General features: G+C 40.7%; 1 protein-coding gene across 1 annotated transcript in view; it reads left to right on the top strand.

Moving 5' to 3' along the window:
* The first annotated feature begins 7410 nt into the window (after positions 1–7410).
* ENPEP (glutamyl aminopeptidase) overlaps positions 7411–16664 on the top strand; it is a 37064-nt gene continuing 27810 nt past the window's right edge. The window contains exons 1-3 of the mRNA XM_049815401.1: positions 7411–8262; positions 13141–13282; positions 15875–16006. Of these exons, the coding sequence (XP_049671358.1) occupies positions 7649–8262; positions 13141–13282; positions 15875–16006 (888 nt within the window). The 5' untranslated portion in view covers positions 7411–7648. The remainder of the gene's footprint in view (positions 8263–13140; positions 13283–15874; positions 16007–16664) is intronic.

Raw genomic sequence — 16664 nt, 5'->3', positions numbered from 1 at the left:
GTTTATTTATGCTCTTGGCAATGTGTAGTGCCGCATATGAGCTCAAAATAACAGGTTATATGCCTGAGTAATAAAGATGTCCTCATCCTTGTATAGAAACACCTACTATTTTGGTTGCTGCTGCTCATAATAAAAATTAATTTAGATGTGAGGACTTACTGTTGGCCAATAAAATTGGCCAACTCCCAGATCAGCTTAGGTTTGCTAAAATAGAACAAAATAATTTATAGCATTCTTTCTGTGTGAAAACATTTGACTAATTGTTGCTCTGAAGGCCATGAGTCCCAAATAACATCAAATAAACACTAGTTGTGTCAGAGCCCTCCTTCTAATGTGACACCTCCTTTCACACAAACTTGCTGACTGGTGTGCCAGTGCACATACCTCAGCACCCCTCACATACGTGCCTGTTTGTGAAAGAGTGTGCACGGTGAGTGATTTAGGAACTTGCCTGGGAATCAGTCAACTGATCCCTGTCTAGCTCCTGCTCTACCCAATCACTGCAGCAGCTGTTGGCAGTGGCTGTGGGGAGGTAAGGACTGATGAAAACAGAGCTAGTCTTTGAAAGAGAGAGATATTCCATGCAGGGCAAAATAGATGAAGTAAATGCAGTTGAAGTCCCAACGACATAGCTTGTTCTACTTCCATTTTGCAGGCAAATAGATTTAACTGGGGTGGAGGAAGGGAAGGAAGCCAGATCTATAATTGCCAACTTTCTCTCATCTCCCAATCTCTTGATTCATTTTCAAATGCCTTAATGTAACTACAATCCTGTTTACAAACGGGGAGGGGGAGAGGATTTTTTTATATATATAATAGTAAATGAAACAGTTTATGCTGCTGCAATTGTTTTCTCTTTTATCAGCCCCATCACCCTGGCCAAGAAAATGAAACAGGTAACAGACTTGGAAGTAACCTAAATGCATGTTGACAGACAATTCCGCTGAGATTACATCTCCAAATGAACAAAAATGTTTAACTGTTTTCTCCTCTTCCATTAACTTGGCTTCATTTATGAGACTTTTCTGGTACTAAAATCATGCAAGCAATTATTTCTCTGTGACTTGCACCTTCAGCAGCAAAAGACTGCATAAGTTTACATAGCAGAACAGATCAGAAATCTTCTCAGTCCACTGTTGTGCTTCTCAGTGGCTTGCATCAGATGCTTCATACACAGCACCTATGGCCCCTCACTACGAATGCCACTATGAATGAGATGTATGTGAGATTAACATGAAAGGTTTTCTTCTAGTCTGTGTAAAATTTACTGCCTTTGAAAGCTCTATGAATTTCCTTGCTATTATATTATGGCTTAGGTAAACTATCTTAATCTAAGCTACCCATTATTTTTACAGTGTTGTCATATCCTATTGCTCTTTTTTCAGATTCTCAAGCACTGTGCTATTGACTGTTAGGGAATTGCTCCCAGTGCACACAGTTGCAAGAGAGCAAGATTCAGTGTCTTAATCTCTTTTAGTGATTAAAAGGATGATTGATCCTTCCATTCTGTTTGTCTTGCCAGTTAGTTTGATGCCTTCTTTTATTTCCACTATATCTTTTCTGGTAAGATGAGAAACCCACAATTTACTGTAAGTGAAAACATGCCTTCAACTGAAAATACTGTTTTCCACCGTAATCTCCATTACCTGCAAAATGAAGTTAGTATCATACTTGGATTTAGTACTATCACTGCATGCTGAGCAGACATCATTACTGGGCTGACTAATGCTTCGTTTCCATTTATTTGGCCTCTGAACTCCCCCCTGCTTCTAAAGGAGAAAGCAGTACAAATAAGCCTGCCCTGAAGGTTAACAGTTTCAGGCTGGGGCCAGTCAAGGTAGGAAGGAAATTTTACACCTCTCCTCCATCAAAATGCTTTTCTTCTCATGCCCTGCTATCTAGACATAGAAACGGATCAATACAACTGCATATTGAATGACACAGCAGTGCTCAAGGGCAGAGGTGGCACCTCAGGGAACTGTAACTCATATCAGACAGATTAAAAGTAGTGCTCTGAATTGCAAGTGGAGAGAGGTGGTCTTCTAAGGTATCACCCTCACGCACAAAAAAAAGTGAAGAGTGAAAAGCAAGTTTTTCATTCTAAGAGGAGAAAATGCTTCCAGAAGTTCTCAGGGAATTTCCCACTGAATTTCTAAACTGCAGTATTTGGTTTTCCTGTGGGCCTGCTGGTGTCCCAATATGTAGAATGATAGAATCAGAGAATCATTTAGGTTGGAAAAGACCTTCAAGATCATCGAGTCCAACCATCATCCATGCCCACTAAACCATGTCCTGAAGTGGCTTGTCTACGCGCTTTTTGAGTACCTTCAGAGGCGGTGACGCCACCACTTCCCTGGGCAGCCTGTTCCAATGTCTGACAACCCTTTCAGTAAAGAATTTTTTCCTAATATCCATCCTAAACCTCCCTTGCCGTAACTTGAGACCATTTCCTCTCATCCTATCTCCAGCCACCTGACAGAAGAGACCAGCACCCACCTCACTACAACCTCCTTTCAGGCAGTTGTAGAGAGCGATAAGGTCTCCCCTCAGCCTCCTTTTCTCAGGACTAAACAATCCTGTTCCCTCAGCTGCTCCTCATAAGACCTGTGCTCCAGGTCCTTCACCAACTTGGTTGCCCTTCTCTGGACACGCTTCAGCACCTCAGTGTCTTTCCTGTAGTGAGGGACCCAATATTGAGCGAGTTTGACAAAATGTCCATGTAAGTTAAATTGTATTTTGTTGATACAGTAGAACTCTCCTCAGGCATGTTTTTAAAGACAAAAAGGAAATTTCATATTGGAAGCTAGACTTTGAAATGCAGATCCATAAACTGTAACTATTGTAATGACCAGCGTTGACAAGAAATAGGATACTAAAATGTAAAAATAATAAAACACATTAGAATTGGAAAGTTGGAACTGTATTCACCAGCATCAAGACTATTCTGGTTTTGTATCAAAGGTTAATAATTAGAATGATGGAACCCAAGCAAGCTCATCTTGGTAGCAATGCAGTGGCAGATCAAATGATAAGATAAGATGAGATAAGATAAGATATGACTTGATACAATATAGCAAAGCAAATGGACTTGCTTTGTTTACACAAATATGAGATTATATTCACATTTTGAGGCACAGAATCTACATCCAGGAATTTGAAACAGGAAAAAAAGAAAGGAAGGAAATAAAGTCTCTGCTAAAGGTAACTCACAGTACTTCCTTGTGAAGAAGCTTTGAGGTAACTACCTTCAGCCTTGACCCTAGTGATGAACAAAACATCCAGCACTGACCTCCTGGGGGAGCACAGCAGAACCCAGAATAAGTGGTGGGACTGCACTGCGCTTCAACCAGCGTGTTATATACAGAGCTCATCAGTCTGCTGCAGGAAATAACGCAGTCCTCCCAGGGCACAGCAGCCAACAGTGGCCCACAGCTGGGGCCAGATTTCAAAGATCCAAATGGGGAAGCAATTATGACTGAAGAAAACCTGACTGTCTTTCTCAAATCAGTCTAACACATTTGCATTTCCAAACAACACAAACCCAAAAGGACTTGGTTTGTAGTTAAAAACTGTCATAGAAAAGATTGTGAGTGGAACAAGGACCAGTGCAAGCCAGTAATTAGTGAGACTCGTGAACTCTAGGGGATTAAGGATTGCTAGAGGGTGTTCAAAGCCAAAGATAGAGACAAAATCAGTCATTACAGACATAGGAAAACACTGGACAAAGGAATTAGTTCTGACACAGTTAATTTGTGACCTGGTGGAACACCACAATCAGTTTCACATTTCTCAAATTAATGTCCTAAACTTTTTTTTGGTAGAGGGCCACAGGGGAGAAGTCTACAATTGCAGTTCTGCCAGAAAGCAGTCACTATAGCAGATTGCTTCATGCCTTCTTTTTTTTGCAACAACAAATCTAACAAGGAGTGTTAGTTAAGCATAAAAAGAGCCAAATTCCTCCTGATGGAGGCTGAGAGGCTCAATTTATTATCCCTAAATGTCATAGCAGGGGCAGCTCAGAGAACAGAAGGAAATCAGAGGTCCTTAGACCCTGCTGCCCTCATGTTGCCTTAATGTCCCTGGACACAGGGAGCCAAAGACCACGTTGGCATAGGCCCGGTAAGTGTTTCATGTTATTCCAAGGATGGACTTGGCTTGGAGGAATTTCATTTGTTGAATTGCATGGGGCGGGGGGGGTGTCCGTTTTTTGTTTTGTTTTTTTTAATAGACTTCGTTTATTTCCATGTCTTTGATGCTTTCTAGAGCAGCTCTTTATTCATTGTCAGCTTCAGTTAAGGATTTCCTGGGACTATGTGACTTCTCCCCGAATGCCTACAGCAGGTCTGTGCTAGCACTGATCCTGACTGTTACTTGCAGAAATTTTATTCCATTTTCTGATCTTAAAATTGGAAATTATATGGGAAATGAATGGCTGGCAGTTCAGGGATAAAAATTAGGATTCATTATATTCCTGGTAGTTGTCTGAAAAGATATCTGGATATTACTCCTACAGGCACACACATGTCCCCACCAGCAATGTCATAACAGAACAGGGTGACTTCATATGCCCCTCCATTTTAGGTAGCCAAAGGGGCAGGGTTAAGCTAGTGTGGTAATTCTGGTGCAGACAGAACTAAATCCTAACTTAAGGTGAAATTGCTTCAATTAAAAATCAACACCAAACAAATGATAGCAGGTGTTAGCATTGTCCAGGTGACTGATAAGATTGTTTTAATCTCTTTTCAGTTTTCTAGAAACTAAGCTAAAGCAATTTAAATCCCTCCACGCTTGGTCAGCACTTGCCTGCAGTCATGCTTGTGGTTTATGCTAGAGCAGGTTGGGGTGAGCTTTCTTCCACTTTCCGTATGGGGATTCATCATCTTATGCCCGTGGGGAGAGGGTAGACAAAGCATATATACCTTGTTGATGAAAGCCATAGTGCTTTCCTCTCTAGGGAGGCAGATCGTGTTCCCTGCCCCTTTCTACCTGCATACAGCCAAGCAGGGAGAGTACTGGCATTGCCTTTGGGAGCTCTGCCCTCCTTTATTGCTCCTGTGTAGAGGAATTAACAATTTGAGCCCTGTCTTATCCTTGGACATGTATATTGGGTCATTGGCAGTTAGGGATCTTCTTAGTGCTGCTAGCTGACCCCAGTGGTGTCAGCTAGGAACAACACATATTTCTGATACGGGAGGGATAAGTCTGCTCATAACTACCACTATCAGAAATATATTATAGCTATTTTTGGCAGCAACTAGGCTTGAAACTCAGTTTTTATAAAGAGAAGATCCATGCTAGAGCTTGCATATAACTGCACTACTGCTCTTGACTAGCAGAAGACACCAATAATCTCTGCTACTTGTTGAGTTGATTCATTTGTTGCTCCTCATTAGCTTGTAATGGCTTTTACTACTAGTGTTGTTTTTAAAGCTTAGGATAAGAAATATATATATTTTTGCTGTTTAGGACCACTTCATCCACATATGTTTTCTAGCTCTTCCTGAAGAACATAACTGTTACCAGTAAAGAAATCTGCAAGTCTCTTCATAATTAAATAATCTGCTCTGAAGTCTATAAACTCAAAGACCATTTTTCACCTTCAGATTAAAAATGTAACAGAAAACCTCATCGCTAAGGAGAATGAAAATGGGAGTGATGTAAAAAGCATGCCTGAAATCAAGATATATTTACTATCTCATCACTTATGGCCTGCTCTGGCTTCAGATGTCTTATTTAAAATCTACTCTCACTCTTTTTCCTTGTCCTGTTCAATAAAAACAAAAGAGCTGAAATGATTTTAAATATGATCTTCAATGCTGGCTCTGTTGCTAGAAGTTAAATTCTTATCCAATCCATTAAAAGGCACTGGTTTTCCACGTCATATCTAGTTTTGATCACAGCAGAGAAATGGGAAACAATAAAAAGAGACATAATGTGAAACAGATTTTTAGCTTTCTGCTTAATTTTTTTTCTCCATTGGTTTTTCACTTTGAAAATATCTGAGTAAGAGTTAACTTGACGCTCTGCAAAAAAGACCTTTTCTTTTCTCAATTCCTGTTGGAAAACCTTGCCTTTAAAACAAGTTGCTATATAAATAGTAGTGTGCTGTAAGGGTGCTGATGCAAACTGGGTGGCTAAAGTTCCCCGTGGTGGCTGGCGATATTTTAAAGGGAGGCGTACAAACCTTGTGAGCAGATCCATTTCTAAATAGACTGTCCTGGAAAAGGTCCCTTTTTGATTCAGTGCATCTCACTCAGAACATGTGTTAACTGATTCTAGGGCATAAGTCAACCCATCCAGGTGAAACTTCATCCACCACCAAAAAAAAAAAAAGGCTAAGTCATCAGAGAGTTGTAACTGATGTGAAGAGTGATGTTAATCTGTCACCTGATAAACTAAAACAGGAGGCATGAAGCCAAACTGATGTGCCTGATTAAAAACCCAATCCACTCAAGTGGGATCCATAAGTAGAGAAAAAGGGTTAAGAGATCCAGGGACTGAAGTTTCTGTTCTACAGTGTTCCTTTAGTTCAGCATCAAACGAGGTCAAGACTACCGCTGTACTCGGTTTCATACTGCATTAGCAACATCTCGCTTGCAGGCTAGCAAGGCCTTACTTACACCAAGTTCCCCCAAGCAGAATCAGACTCTATTAAATTAATTTGTTTTGATGAAGTGCCACATCGTGATGACATACAGTAAATGCTAAATTAGATCTTTAGTACATAAATCATATAACTGCATATTTAGAAGTGTCCCTCGCAGCAAGGGTTCACAGGCAGTGCTGTAATTGTGCTGACCAACACGGCAATGTTATCCCAGGCTACCAGCTTGCATGCATGGTTATGAGCAATCTCCTGGAAAACTGGCCTTATGAGGGGGAGAGGAATTGGACATGGTTTAAAGTTCGAAGTCAGTCATCAAAATTTATTGCTCCATTGTGCATTCTTCTGCCCGTGACTGCCTCAAATTACTCAGCAAAGGTAAATGAGCCTGGAAAAGAGGGGAAACAGTTGAAGAGGCCTTGAAAGATGTATATGATTTTTGCTGGATTTTTGAGACTTTGGAGATGTCATTTCACAAACTATAGGGTGGGAGTTCAAGGAAACCTTTGCTAGTAAGAGCAAAGAGTAAAAAAAACCCAAACCTCAAAAACCTAAACAAGACACAGCAGGGGAAGAAAAGGAAGAGGTAGTGGCAAAGGTTGAGGGTTTGGAGCAGTTACATCTCTATCTGCAAACTCTTTCTGACCACTGCTGACAGGGCTTTGGCATCTGATCATCTCCTAACTGCTGATTAACATAGCACTGTTTTATATTTAACTCAGGCTAGAGCAGGAGGGGCTGGGGGTGGGGCTGTGCTGCTTATAAGGGGAGCGCGGCAGGAACAATGTTCTTCTGTGTCAGTTCCCTCCGTCTCCCAGCCCAGCTGCACTCCTTTTGATCATTCACATTTCCTCCAAATGCATGTTGTCTTTAATTAATTGACTGTCTCGTGGAAAGCGAGGTGGGGGAGACGGGCAGAGAACAGCTATAGCTACACAATTAAAATACAAACCGTCTGCTGAGTTTACTGAATGCAAGTGCTGAAGTACTAACGAGCTTTTTTACAGTTAATGTTTTGCTCTGAGAACAGACCCGGGAGCAGAGATGGAGGGCATGGATTTTGAGGATGAGAAGTCCAAGAGGTACTGCATGAAGACAAAGCACGTGGCTGTCATCTGTGGTGTTGTGGTCATTGTAGGTCTTGCAGTGGGGCTTGGCGTGGGATTGAGCAGACCTAAATCTCAGCAACCTTCAGGGGGAACAGATCAGCCAACAAACCCTCCTCCCCCAGTGGATTTGGGTCCCTGTCCTCCTAAAAATGATGAGACTGGAGACTGGAGACATTTTAGGCTACCCACTTATGTCAAGCCTGTGCACTATGATCTGGAAATGAAGCCTGAAATGGAGACAGACATTTACACTGGGACAGTCAGTATTTCTATTGCTTTGGAAAAATCTACCAGCTACCTATGGCTCCACCTGCGAGAGACCAAGATTACAGAAATGCCTACACTCCGGAAATCCTCAGGACAGCAGATTGCTCTGAACGACTGCTTTGGGTACAAGCCTCAAGAGTACATAGTGATGAAGGCAGAAGCAGAGCTCTCTGTCACTGATGAAAGTGATCCCTATATACTCACTCTGAAGTTTCAAGGCTGGCTGAATGGTTCCCTGGTTGGGTTTTATAGGACCACCTACACTGAGAACGGACAGATCAAGTAAAGCAGGTTTTTTTTCATTTATTAAAACTTCTTCTCTATTTCTACTTGCTCAGGCCTGCTTTATTTCTGTTTCAGGTTCTCAGTCTTGTCTCTCACCAACTTGCTGACATTCTGGGCTGTTCTTTAATTTTCTCATTCCCCTAAGGAAGATGCTGTATTCAAAACCCTTTGGCTGTTGACAAGTGAATGTGGGCAGGAGAGATGAGGGGTTTGTTATTATTATTATTCTGAAAAACTTTTTCAAACTCTACTGATCCCAGGTTATCTTTGAGCTTTATGAATGGCTCCCTCAGAGAGCTGGAGGGATCGAGGCCTGTTTTTATCTCTGTAGCACAATAAATAGCATACAGCTCTCACCACTCTCTCCTGTCACTCCCCAAGCTAACAGTTTTGGTGTAAAATGCTCTTATGATAGTTTTCCTGACATCATGCCTCCTTGATGTTGTAAGCCTGAGGAATATCCAAACCAGCACTTCCCTGTCCCTCCTGCAGCTGGTTTAAATTATGGGTAGGAAGTCCAAACAATGAAGTTATCTTTGACTTGGGTTTTTTGTGCTACAGCTCTTCCTTTTTAATATATCACTAGTTATTGAAAGATTACAAAGCCTCTGCCAGTTCAGTTAACCCATTCCATTTCCCAGGTTTGCACTACTTCAAGGTGGAAGCTTGAAAAAGCCATTGCCCACTGCTCAGAAGCATTTCTTTGCAGTTAACCTATGGAGAGGACACTCATCCATTTTCCAATATTTACGTTTCTGAAGTGACTCATTCCAGCCTTTACAGCTGGAAGATAAACTTGGCTAGACTTTTCCAAGGCCCTGTAGCAGGAGCATGGAGACAAACACTAGTATGTTTTCACGGCACTTGTTTGCCCTCCTGGGACAATGGTGTCATGAGTGAGAGTCGTATCAGCTCCATTCAGCTGCTGACAGGCAATGCCAGGAGTAGCAGCAGCGACAGGCACCAGCAGCAGCAAATCCAAGAGGCAGAGAAAAAAGCAAGCATTGATTTTTCATACTTAAACATAGTTACCTGATCTGGGAAGAAGCCATGTAGAGAACAGCTTTAACCCCAGCCAGGTCTTTCCCTCTTGTTTTCCTCCATCTACAATCTCAGTATTGCTCTGACTTGGAAGGTGCTTTGGTTTGACACTTTGAGCATCTGACATCCCCACAGCAGTTTTAAAGTGTAACCTGTTAACATCTTTCTAAGTTGAGGTGTGTTACTTCCTTTTTATTGGTGAAGGCTACCTAGATATTAAATTAACAGATCTGTCATAACACCAGAACAGCAGGACCAGAATGCAGGTCTCCTGAGTCACAGAGCAGGAAAGGTGAGTGCCCATCCCTCGGATCCAGACAAGGACCAAGCATCTGACATCAGGAAGGAAAGAGAACTTCATAAGCTAAAGAAAGCATAAAATGTGAGCTCACTTTAAGAAGGTTCTTACTTCTTGATTTGGATGCTGGAAGGTATAATTGCAAGGATGGTCCCAGCCAGCAGTCTGAAGACACTCAATACAGAGAGGAACTTGAGTGTGTAAATTTGTTTGTTAGGCTTGAGAAAGGCTTTAATAAGAATGAGTGAATGGTGATTTCTGAAATGCTTTTCATGTGGTTAGGTTTGGGCAGATTGTTTGTGGGGGTGGAAGAGGCGATGTACATGATAGTGATACGTACAGCTTTGACATGAAAACCACCACCAGCCAAGTGGTGCTGCAACCGCCAGCCAAGTTGCTGCTATGTGGCATGAGGGTAGATGATAGGATGGGGTGAGGAAGGATGGCAAGGGAAGGGTTTTATTACTTATTAAAACTGCATTTTGCCCTGGCTTTCTACTCAAAAACAATGCTGACCAGAATTAGCTTTTTTATTTCACCTTTGTCTGAGGCAGACATCACCCTTGGAAAATTTCAACCCAAATAGTTCCTTTTTTTGTCATGTTGTAAGTAAATACAAATCGGATCAGCAAATAGCAAAAGTCAAGCAAGTCAATTAATAGCAGAAGAAGGGGGCTGAGGTGAAAATGAGAGCCAACATGTAATTAACCTACTCCCCCATCCCTTCTGGGCAGTGTTAGAAGCAGTGGGACCTTTTGAGAAAATTAGTAACGCTGGAAAGTCAGCTCCCAGGGCTGAGGTTCTCCCCAGCTGTCTATCTGTGAAGCCAAAGGTTTGCCAAAGCATTGCTATAATGCCTTTTGTTTACAAACTGGGCACATGTCCAGGCTCTGATGTTGCTTAGAATGAAATCTCCCACTACATTTTGTAGAAAACAGGTAAACACGTGCTGAACATGCCTGCAAGTCTGGGATACGTGGGAGGCTTAGGGAGAAGAACACCTCATTTGCAAATCCTGTTCAGACAGATCAAACAGTCCCCATCAGGACAAAGGTGCTGTTGGACATGCCCAGGAGCGGATCTTAAGATACTTTGGGAGCACAACTATTTAAATTGACGTGCATGTGAGGGTGGGGAGCGGGAAAGCAGGGACTTTGAGAACGCAGATTTTATACATAGACCTGCCTAGATCCTCCTGTGGGTGCCTGAATCCAGCTGTACGCACCGAGGTACTTAGGTAAAGCTATTCCTCTGTCTGCGCATTTCATTTCCCCATTTATGAAAGGGGAATAGCAGTCCTTCCCTACTTTGCATGATGCAGTGAGCATAAATATGTTACAACAGTGTTATTTTCAGGTATTAGGGAAAGGAGCACAACAAGAGTCCTTGCATGCTGTAATGGGTTCTTTTAACTCATTAGTGCCTCTCAAGGAGTGTGCTAAAATCCACTTTTATTTTCTCCTTAATATTACAGATGATAAAAACATGTCACAGCAGCTGGTTTTGATTTTGCATTACTGTTAGTGACAAGGTATAGCTTCCCTTTTATAGGAATTCTCTCTGTCCTCTGTAAGAGGAGAACAAGAAACTTATAAAAGATATTTGTCTGGGCACATCTCTAACAAGGAGACTGGCATTTAGGATTTTATTGATTTGGGAAAGGCAAAATATTCTTTAGTGTACAGAAGTAGCACTGTTGGATTTCTTCCTCAAGGAGAAAATTTTCTCAGAAGAAGCAATGAACCTGAATTTAGGGAAAGACTAGGAGAAAAATGCTTTAATTAGCTCAAGAGGAGGGGTTTTTCCACTAACCCCCTGTGCTTTGGGAAAAAATAAAAGGGAGGGCGGGAAATTCATCATGGTTCTAAATGCAGTGCTGTTTTATTTTGGGAACAACAGCTGGATGCAGCTCCAGCCAGATCTTCAATTCGATGATATTTACAATTGTCACCTCTAGTTCATATTTAAAGATCTGGACATCAACAGCAAAGAGAAGTGCAGGAGCCACCACGCAGTGAAGAAAATCTTATCTAAAAAACTACATTATACAGTTTGAAAGGAAGTTACAACCTTTCATGTTTCTAGTGGCACTTCTATGCATGCCATAGCCTGGAGCTCTCATCATCTACCCCATAGGAATGGTAGTACTAAGGTTTTGCACTGCTGATGTCTATATGCATCCACAAATATATGAGGATAGATGGATTATCACCTTATAAAACAACAGAAATATCACAGTGTTATCAGTCTGTAGGAACAAGATACAAATATGTCAAAATAGATAGCCAATTTTTTAAGCAATAGCTGTGAAGCATTGCCCTGGGGACTTGAAGTTAACTTAATTGTGCAATAGCTTTCAAATCCTACAAAAAGTAGAGAGCGACATCAAACAATTTACCAAGCAAAAGAAACTCTGTTGAGCCTGAAGTTATGTTAAGGTGAGTGTTCATTATGCTGTCTACCCATGAACTTTTGAGTTACTATTCCAATGAACATGAATGGTAAGAACCCAGACATATTACCTCCATCAGGCTTGTAAATGACCCTTGCTGCTACAAGTTCCTAATGACCAGTTTAGTATTTAACCGTCACAGGGAAATGCCAAGGGCAAGAGAAACATTGAAAAATTGGTTGTCAAGTGAGCTTGTAGGATTGCTGCAGATCTGTAATTTATGATGTACGCTCTTAATTACTTTTTGGAAAGAAAAGCTAGCTTAATATATAGTTGGAGCAGAGGCAAGCACGATATGAACGTTCACAACCTTCACCTTATTTTTTTACGTGACCCCTATTGTCTAGCTCCTCCAGCTGTTTTTGCGTAACTCAGATGACTTTCTAAACCCTCCAACACAGCTACCATAGCATCAGTTATGTACTAGGATATTCACCTGAACTTCCCATGCTTTCTCCAGCAGTTTCATTAATGGAATCAGGAGAGCATAACAGCACCAGCAGAAAACTGTACATGGTAACTGCAGAAAAAGAAACACACAAGCAGGATGAGATTTTACGGGCACTTACACAATTTCGAGGTGTCTTCTCAGGAGATGTTGAAGACTCCAATCCCAAGATACGCTCTAGTGGGTAAACAACACATGCAGTGACTTAAGTAAGCGTCTCCATATCAGGATCTTAATACTCCTTTCAGACGATACCATCAGTAGTTTATTTTAGGCACAAAAATCAATGGGAAAGCTCATCAGGAAAGTGAGCAAAATTTTTGCTATCCATGAGGGGTCATTCTTATCACATTGGCTGGCTTCTAAAAATGTTTGATGATAAGCAATTTGCTTTAGCTTTTTGCTCTGAAACCTAGAGGATGCTGATGGCAAACTTTGAGGTATATGTGTTACAAATACCTGTATGATGTCAGCCTGTGCATTTCTGATGGCATCTACTTTTGTAAATGGACAAGTACACACAAATATTTGTAGTTGACTTTAGTTTGTGAAACTGCTAAAAAATTATGCTTAGAAATTGCAGACAAGGTTTAAAAGGTATATAATGAAGGCTTGTCAATGTGTTGTTTGTTTAAGGAGCATTGCAGCTACTGATCATGAGCCAACAGATGCACGGAAATCATTTCCTTGCTTTGACGAGCCCAACAAAAAGGCGACTTACAACATATCGATTGTACATCAAGATGCGTACCAAGCACTTTCAAACATGCCAGTACAGGTATGTACTTCCCAACTCTGCTGCCTAAGTGGAATGGCTCTGTAAAGCCACTGGAAGGGTAGCATGGATCGCAAGTTCCCTGAGCGTTCACAGACTCTACCACACAGACACTGTAAAGCTAAAGGTTAATAAGATTCCGTAAAACAGGACTGGTTGGCTGGTTAGGACTCCCAGTGGTCCACCAGCACAAAACATGGCAATACAGAGCCAAATCCAAAGCAGAAATGAAACATCTCTTCTGTCTTTAGGTAGCTGGTCCTCTATTAAAATATTCTAGGTGAGCATCCCCTACTAACTATAAATAGGTATATGCAGGTTCTTCAGTGAAACCAGGTGGACTCTGAGAAGAAATTCTCTGGAATACAGCTGCTTCCCAGATGGGAAGTCTAAAATAATCATTGAAACTACATAATGGTCCAAAGCAAGGGTCTGCTGATCACAATCTAATGGCAAAGGTTCCTGCTAGCAAGAAAGCCTAGGATTATTATTTTTAATAATACAGGATCTGAAATCCCATCTGTCAGCTCATGGGTGTGGACACTTGTCAGTTCACCATGAGTGTAATTTCCTAAATAATCTATTTCTGGATCTGGTGGATCAAATTCCAAGTTTTGTACAAGATTCAATGGCATCAATTATCTACCTCTGGGCCCTCTGGAAGAAGATTGAATGGCTTTCAGCTGAGAGAGTTTCTAATGAATAGTTTAACTGAATATGTAGTCCAATGTATAATTTCTAATGAATATGTTCTGAATGGGAGATAAAATGCCAAGTTTAAAAAAAAAAAAAAAAAAAAAAAAAGGAAAGAAAAAAAGAGCTTCCAGCCTCCAGGCTGTTGATGTTTGCATCTTCCCAATCACTCCCCCACCCAGAAAACAAAGGTCTGCTTTACTGTGTACTGTTTTATTTAAAGAGTCCCCCAAACCTTAACTATCCCCTAGCAATGCAGCTGAGAGAACTATTACCAATCCAATACAGCTGCCTCCCAGACCCTTTGCAAATGTAAAGCTCTAACCCATTGTTATTAAAAATACTTCTATGATACCTAGAAAAGCACCAGGCAGTTTGATGAAAAACACGGGAAAGGAGAGTGTTTGCTGTACCTTTCTTCACAGACCTCAAATAAGCAAGGGTACTGGCAAGAAAGATGAGGGGATGAGACTAGATCTTATCAAGATTTAGTGGGTTTGGGGATTTACTTTACACCTTTACATGTGGACCTTGCCTCTAGTATGAACAGACAAAAATAAGCTTTCAAAGAGCTAGCTACTGCTTGTTAATTAATTTGCTAAAATCCAAGTGCAGGGAGGGAAATGTAGGTTATACTGGGTTCATACTCAGGTTTGACTAATGGATGATAGCAGGGCACTTTTTCATCTGGTGCACTCACAAGGTCAGTAGCTCTGTTCTTAGTAGTGAAAGATCTTTGGGAAATCTTTTCAACAGATGGAAATGTAATAGTTTGTAAATGCAAAGCACGTTGTGTGTTACATTTACATGTCCTGTAGTAGTTTTGGTGGTGTGGAACTTTATAATCTACATAGCAAAATCAGAAACTTGAACATTTCATTTGCATTTTTCACTGATTTTTTTTAAACTTTTTTCCCACTGAAGTCCTGAATTTGTTGAAAGAAAAAGATATCAAAATAGAGTCAAAATGAATCAAATAATGGAAAAGTAGATTGCAATTATCTCTATGAAAAAGGGTTTGTGAATATCCATGAAAAGTGGTTTTTTGCTCATGGAATCATATTACCCATAAGATTCATTTTCTGTGCTTTATTTATATGGTATTTATAACAAACAAATCTCATGAAGTATTATATCTCTAGAAGAAGGTTAATGTCTTTTATATGCTGTTTGCTTTTGTCCTATTTAAGTCAGTCATCCAGTCAGAAGCACAAAATAATTATCAGACAGGCAATAGCAGATAAAGAATAGCAGAAATAAGTATTTAGAGGATGAATCACATACAACAGGTTGCAGGTTTGGTCATATAGTTCAGCTGAGAGTTAAGGACATTTGGGAAAATCAGGAATGGTTTTTAACTGATTTACAAAATAAAAACTATAAGCAGTACTAAACCTTATGTAGGATTAAACAATCCACCAATTAGCAGTGCTAATTTGTATCTGAATGAGTTCAGGAGAGATTCATTAGACTGGCCTTTATTCTAAGTAGCATCCCAGCAATCGCTGGCTCCTACATGACACATGTACTTAAGAGAGGAGAGAATCCAGTCTCTTCTCTGATCTGTCCAAAGTGATGTTATTTAGTGCAACTATTTCAAGAACAAAACACACTAGCATACACTGGAAAACTCCCGTTGGCAAAATTCCTGTGCATGTGAATGATTTCAAATCCTTGATTAAAATTAGAACCAGGTAGACTTATTTAGTGCAGAAAAACAAAGTCCCATTTTGTGTATTGCAGAAAAAACGTGTTGTCTGTTCTCATGCCATTGGCAATGGGTTGCCAGAAGAGGTGATTTATCATTCCTATGTAGTTGCAGCCTTCATAGAAATATTGTATCCTCTTCTGCATATGTTTGCAATTCCAAAAATCAAATTAATTATTTTTCCATTTCTGCAGAAAACTGTACAGCTGGGCAGTGGCTGGACTCAGACAACTTTTGAGAAGTCAGTTCCCATGAGCACTTACTTGGTATGCTTTGCAGTGCACCAGTTCCAGTGGACAGAGAGAATATCCGCTAGTGGAAAACGTGTAAGTTCTGTTGCAGCCTGAACATGGTTCAGATGACAGATGTACTGTGAATTGCATTTAAAAAAAAAAAAAAAAAAGAAACATCTCCTTTTATAATGCAAACAGGAACATACTTTTCCCTTTCCTATAGCCTATTTGATGCAGCCTATTTTATCAGATTGGGTGTTCACAGTGGTCCCTCTGACCTTGACTACACACAGTGTTTTGCAGTCCTTCCCTGTCTCCCATCTTGGTGAGATCCCAGTCAGTACCTCCCATACAGGCACATGGGTGAGGAAGGAGCACTATTTCTCCAACCTCATCCCTGAGTTGAAGCCCAGAGTCTGAGGGAATGTACAAATCCAGGAGTACAAGAGATTCACAGGCCATGGATACAGCTACTTTACAGTTTTCTGTGGGTTAAAAGGTGTGAATCTATGCACTTGATGTCTTCCTATTTATAGTCATGGAGACATAGGACTACAATGCTATCTGCCATTATGTATTGCTCTAATATTATTTATTTTACAACAGTGGCTAAAGGCAACTGCCCAGTGTAAGTTCTTTACAAATAAGTATAGAAGTGATAGTGCCTGCCTAAACAGCTGAATATTTGGTAGATGCCCTAATGAAGTACATGTGTTTGAATCTGAATCCATAAAATTAAAATAGCTCCTTT

This window comes from Accipiter gentilis, chromosome 12, assembly GCF_929443795.1.
Source record: "Accipiter gentilis chromosome 12, bAccGen1.1, whole genome shotgun sequence".
Classification (NCBI taxonomy): domain Eukaryota; kingdom Metazoa; phylum Chordata; class Aves; order Accipitriformes; family Accipitridae; genus Astur; species Astur gentilis.
This window is presented reverse-complemented; position numbering and strand designations above follow the sequence as displayed.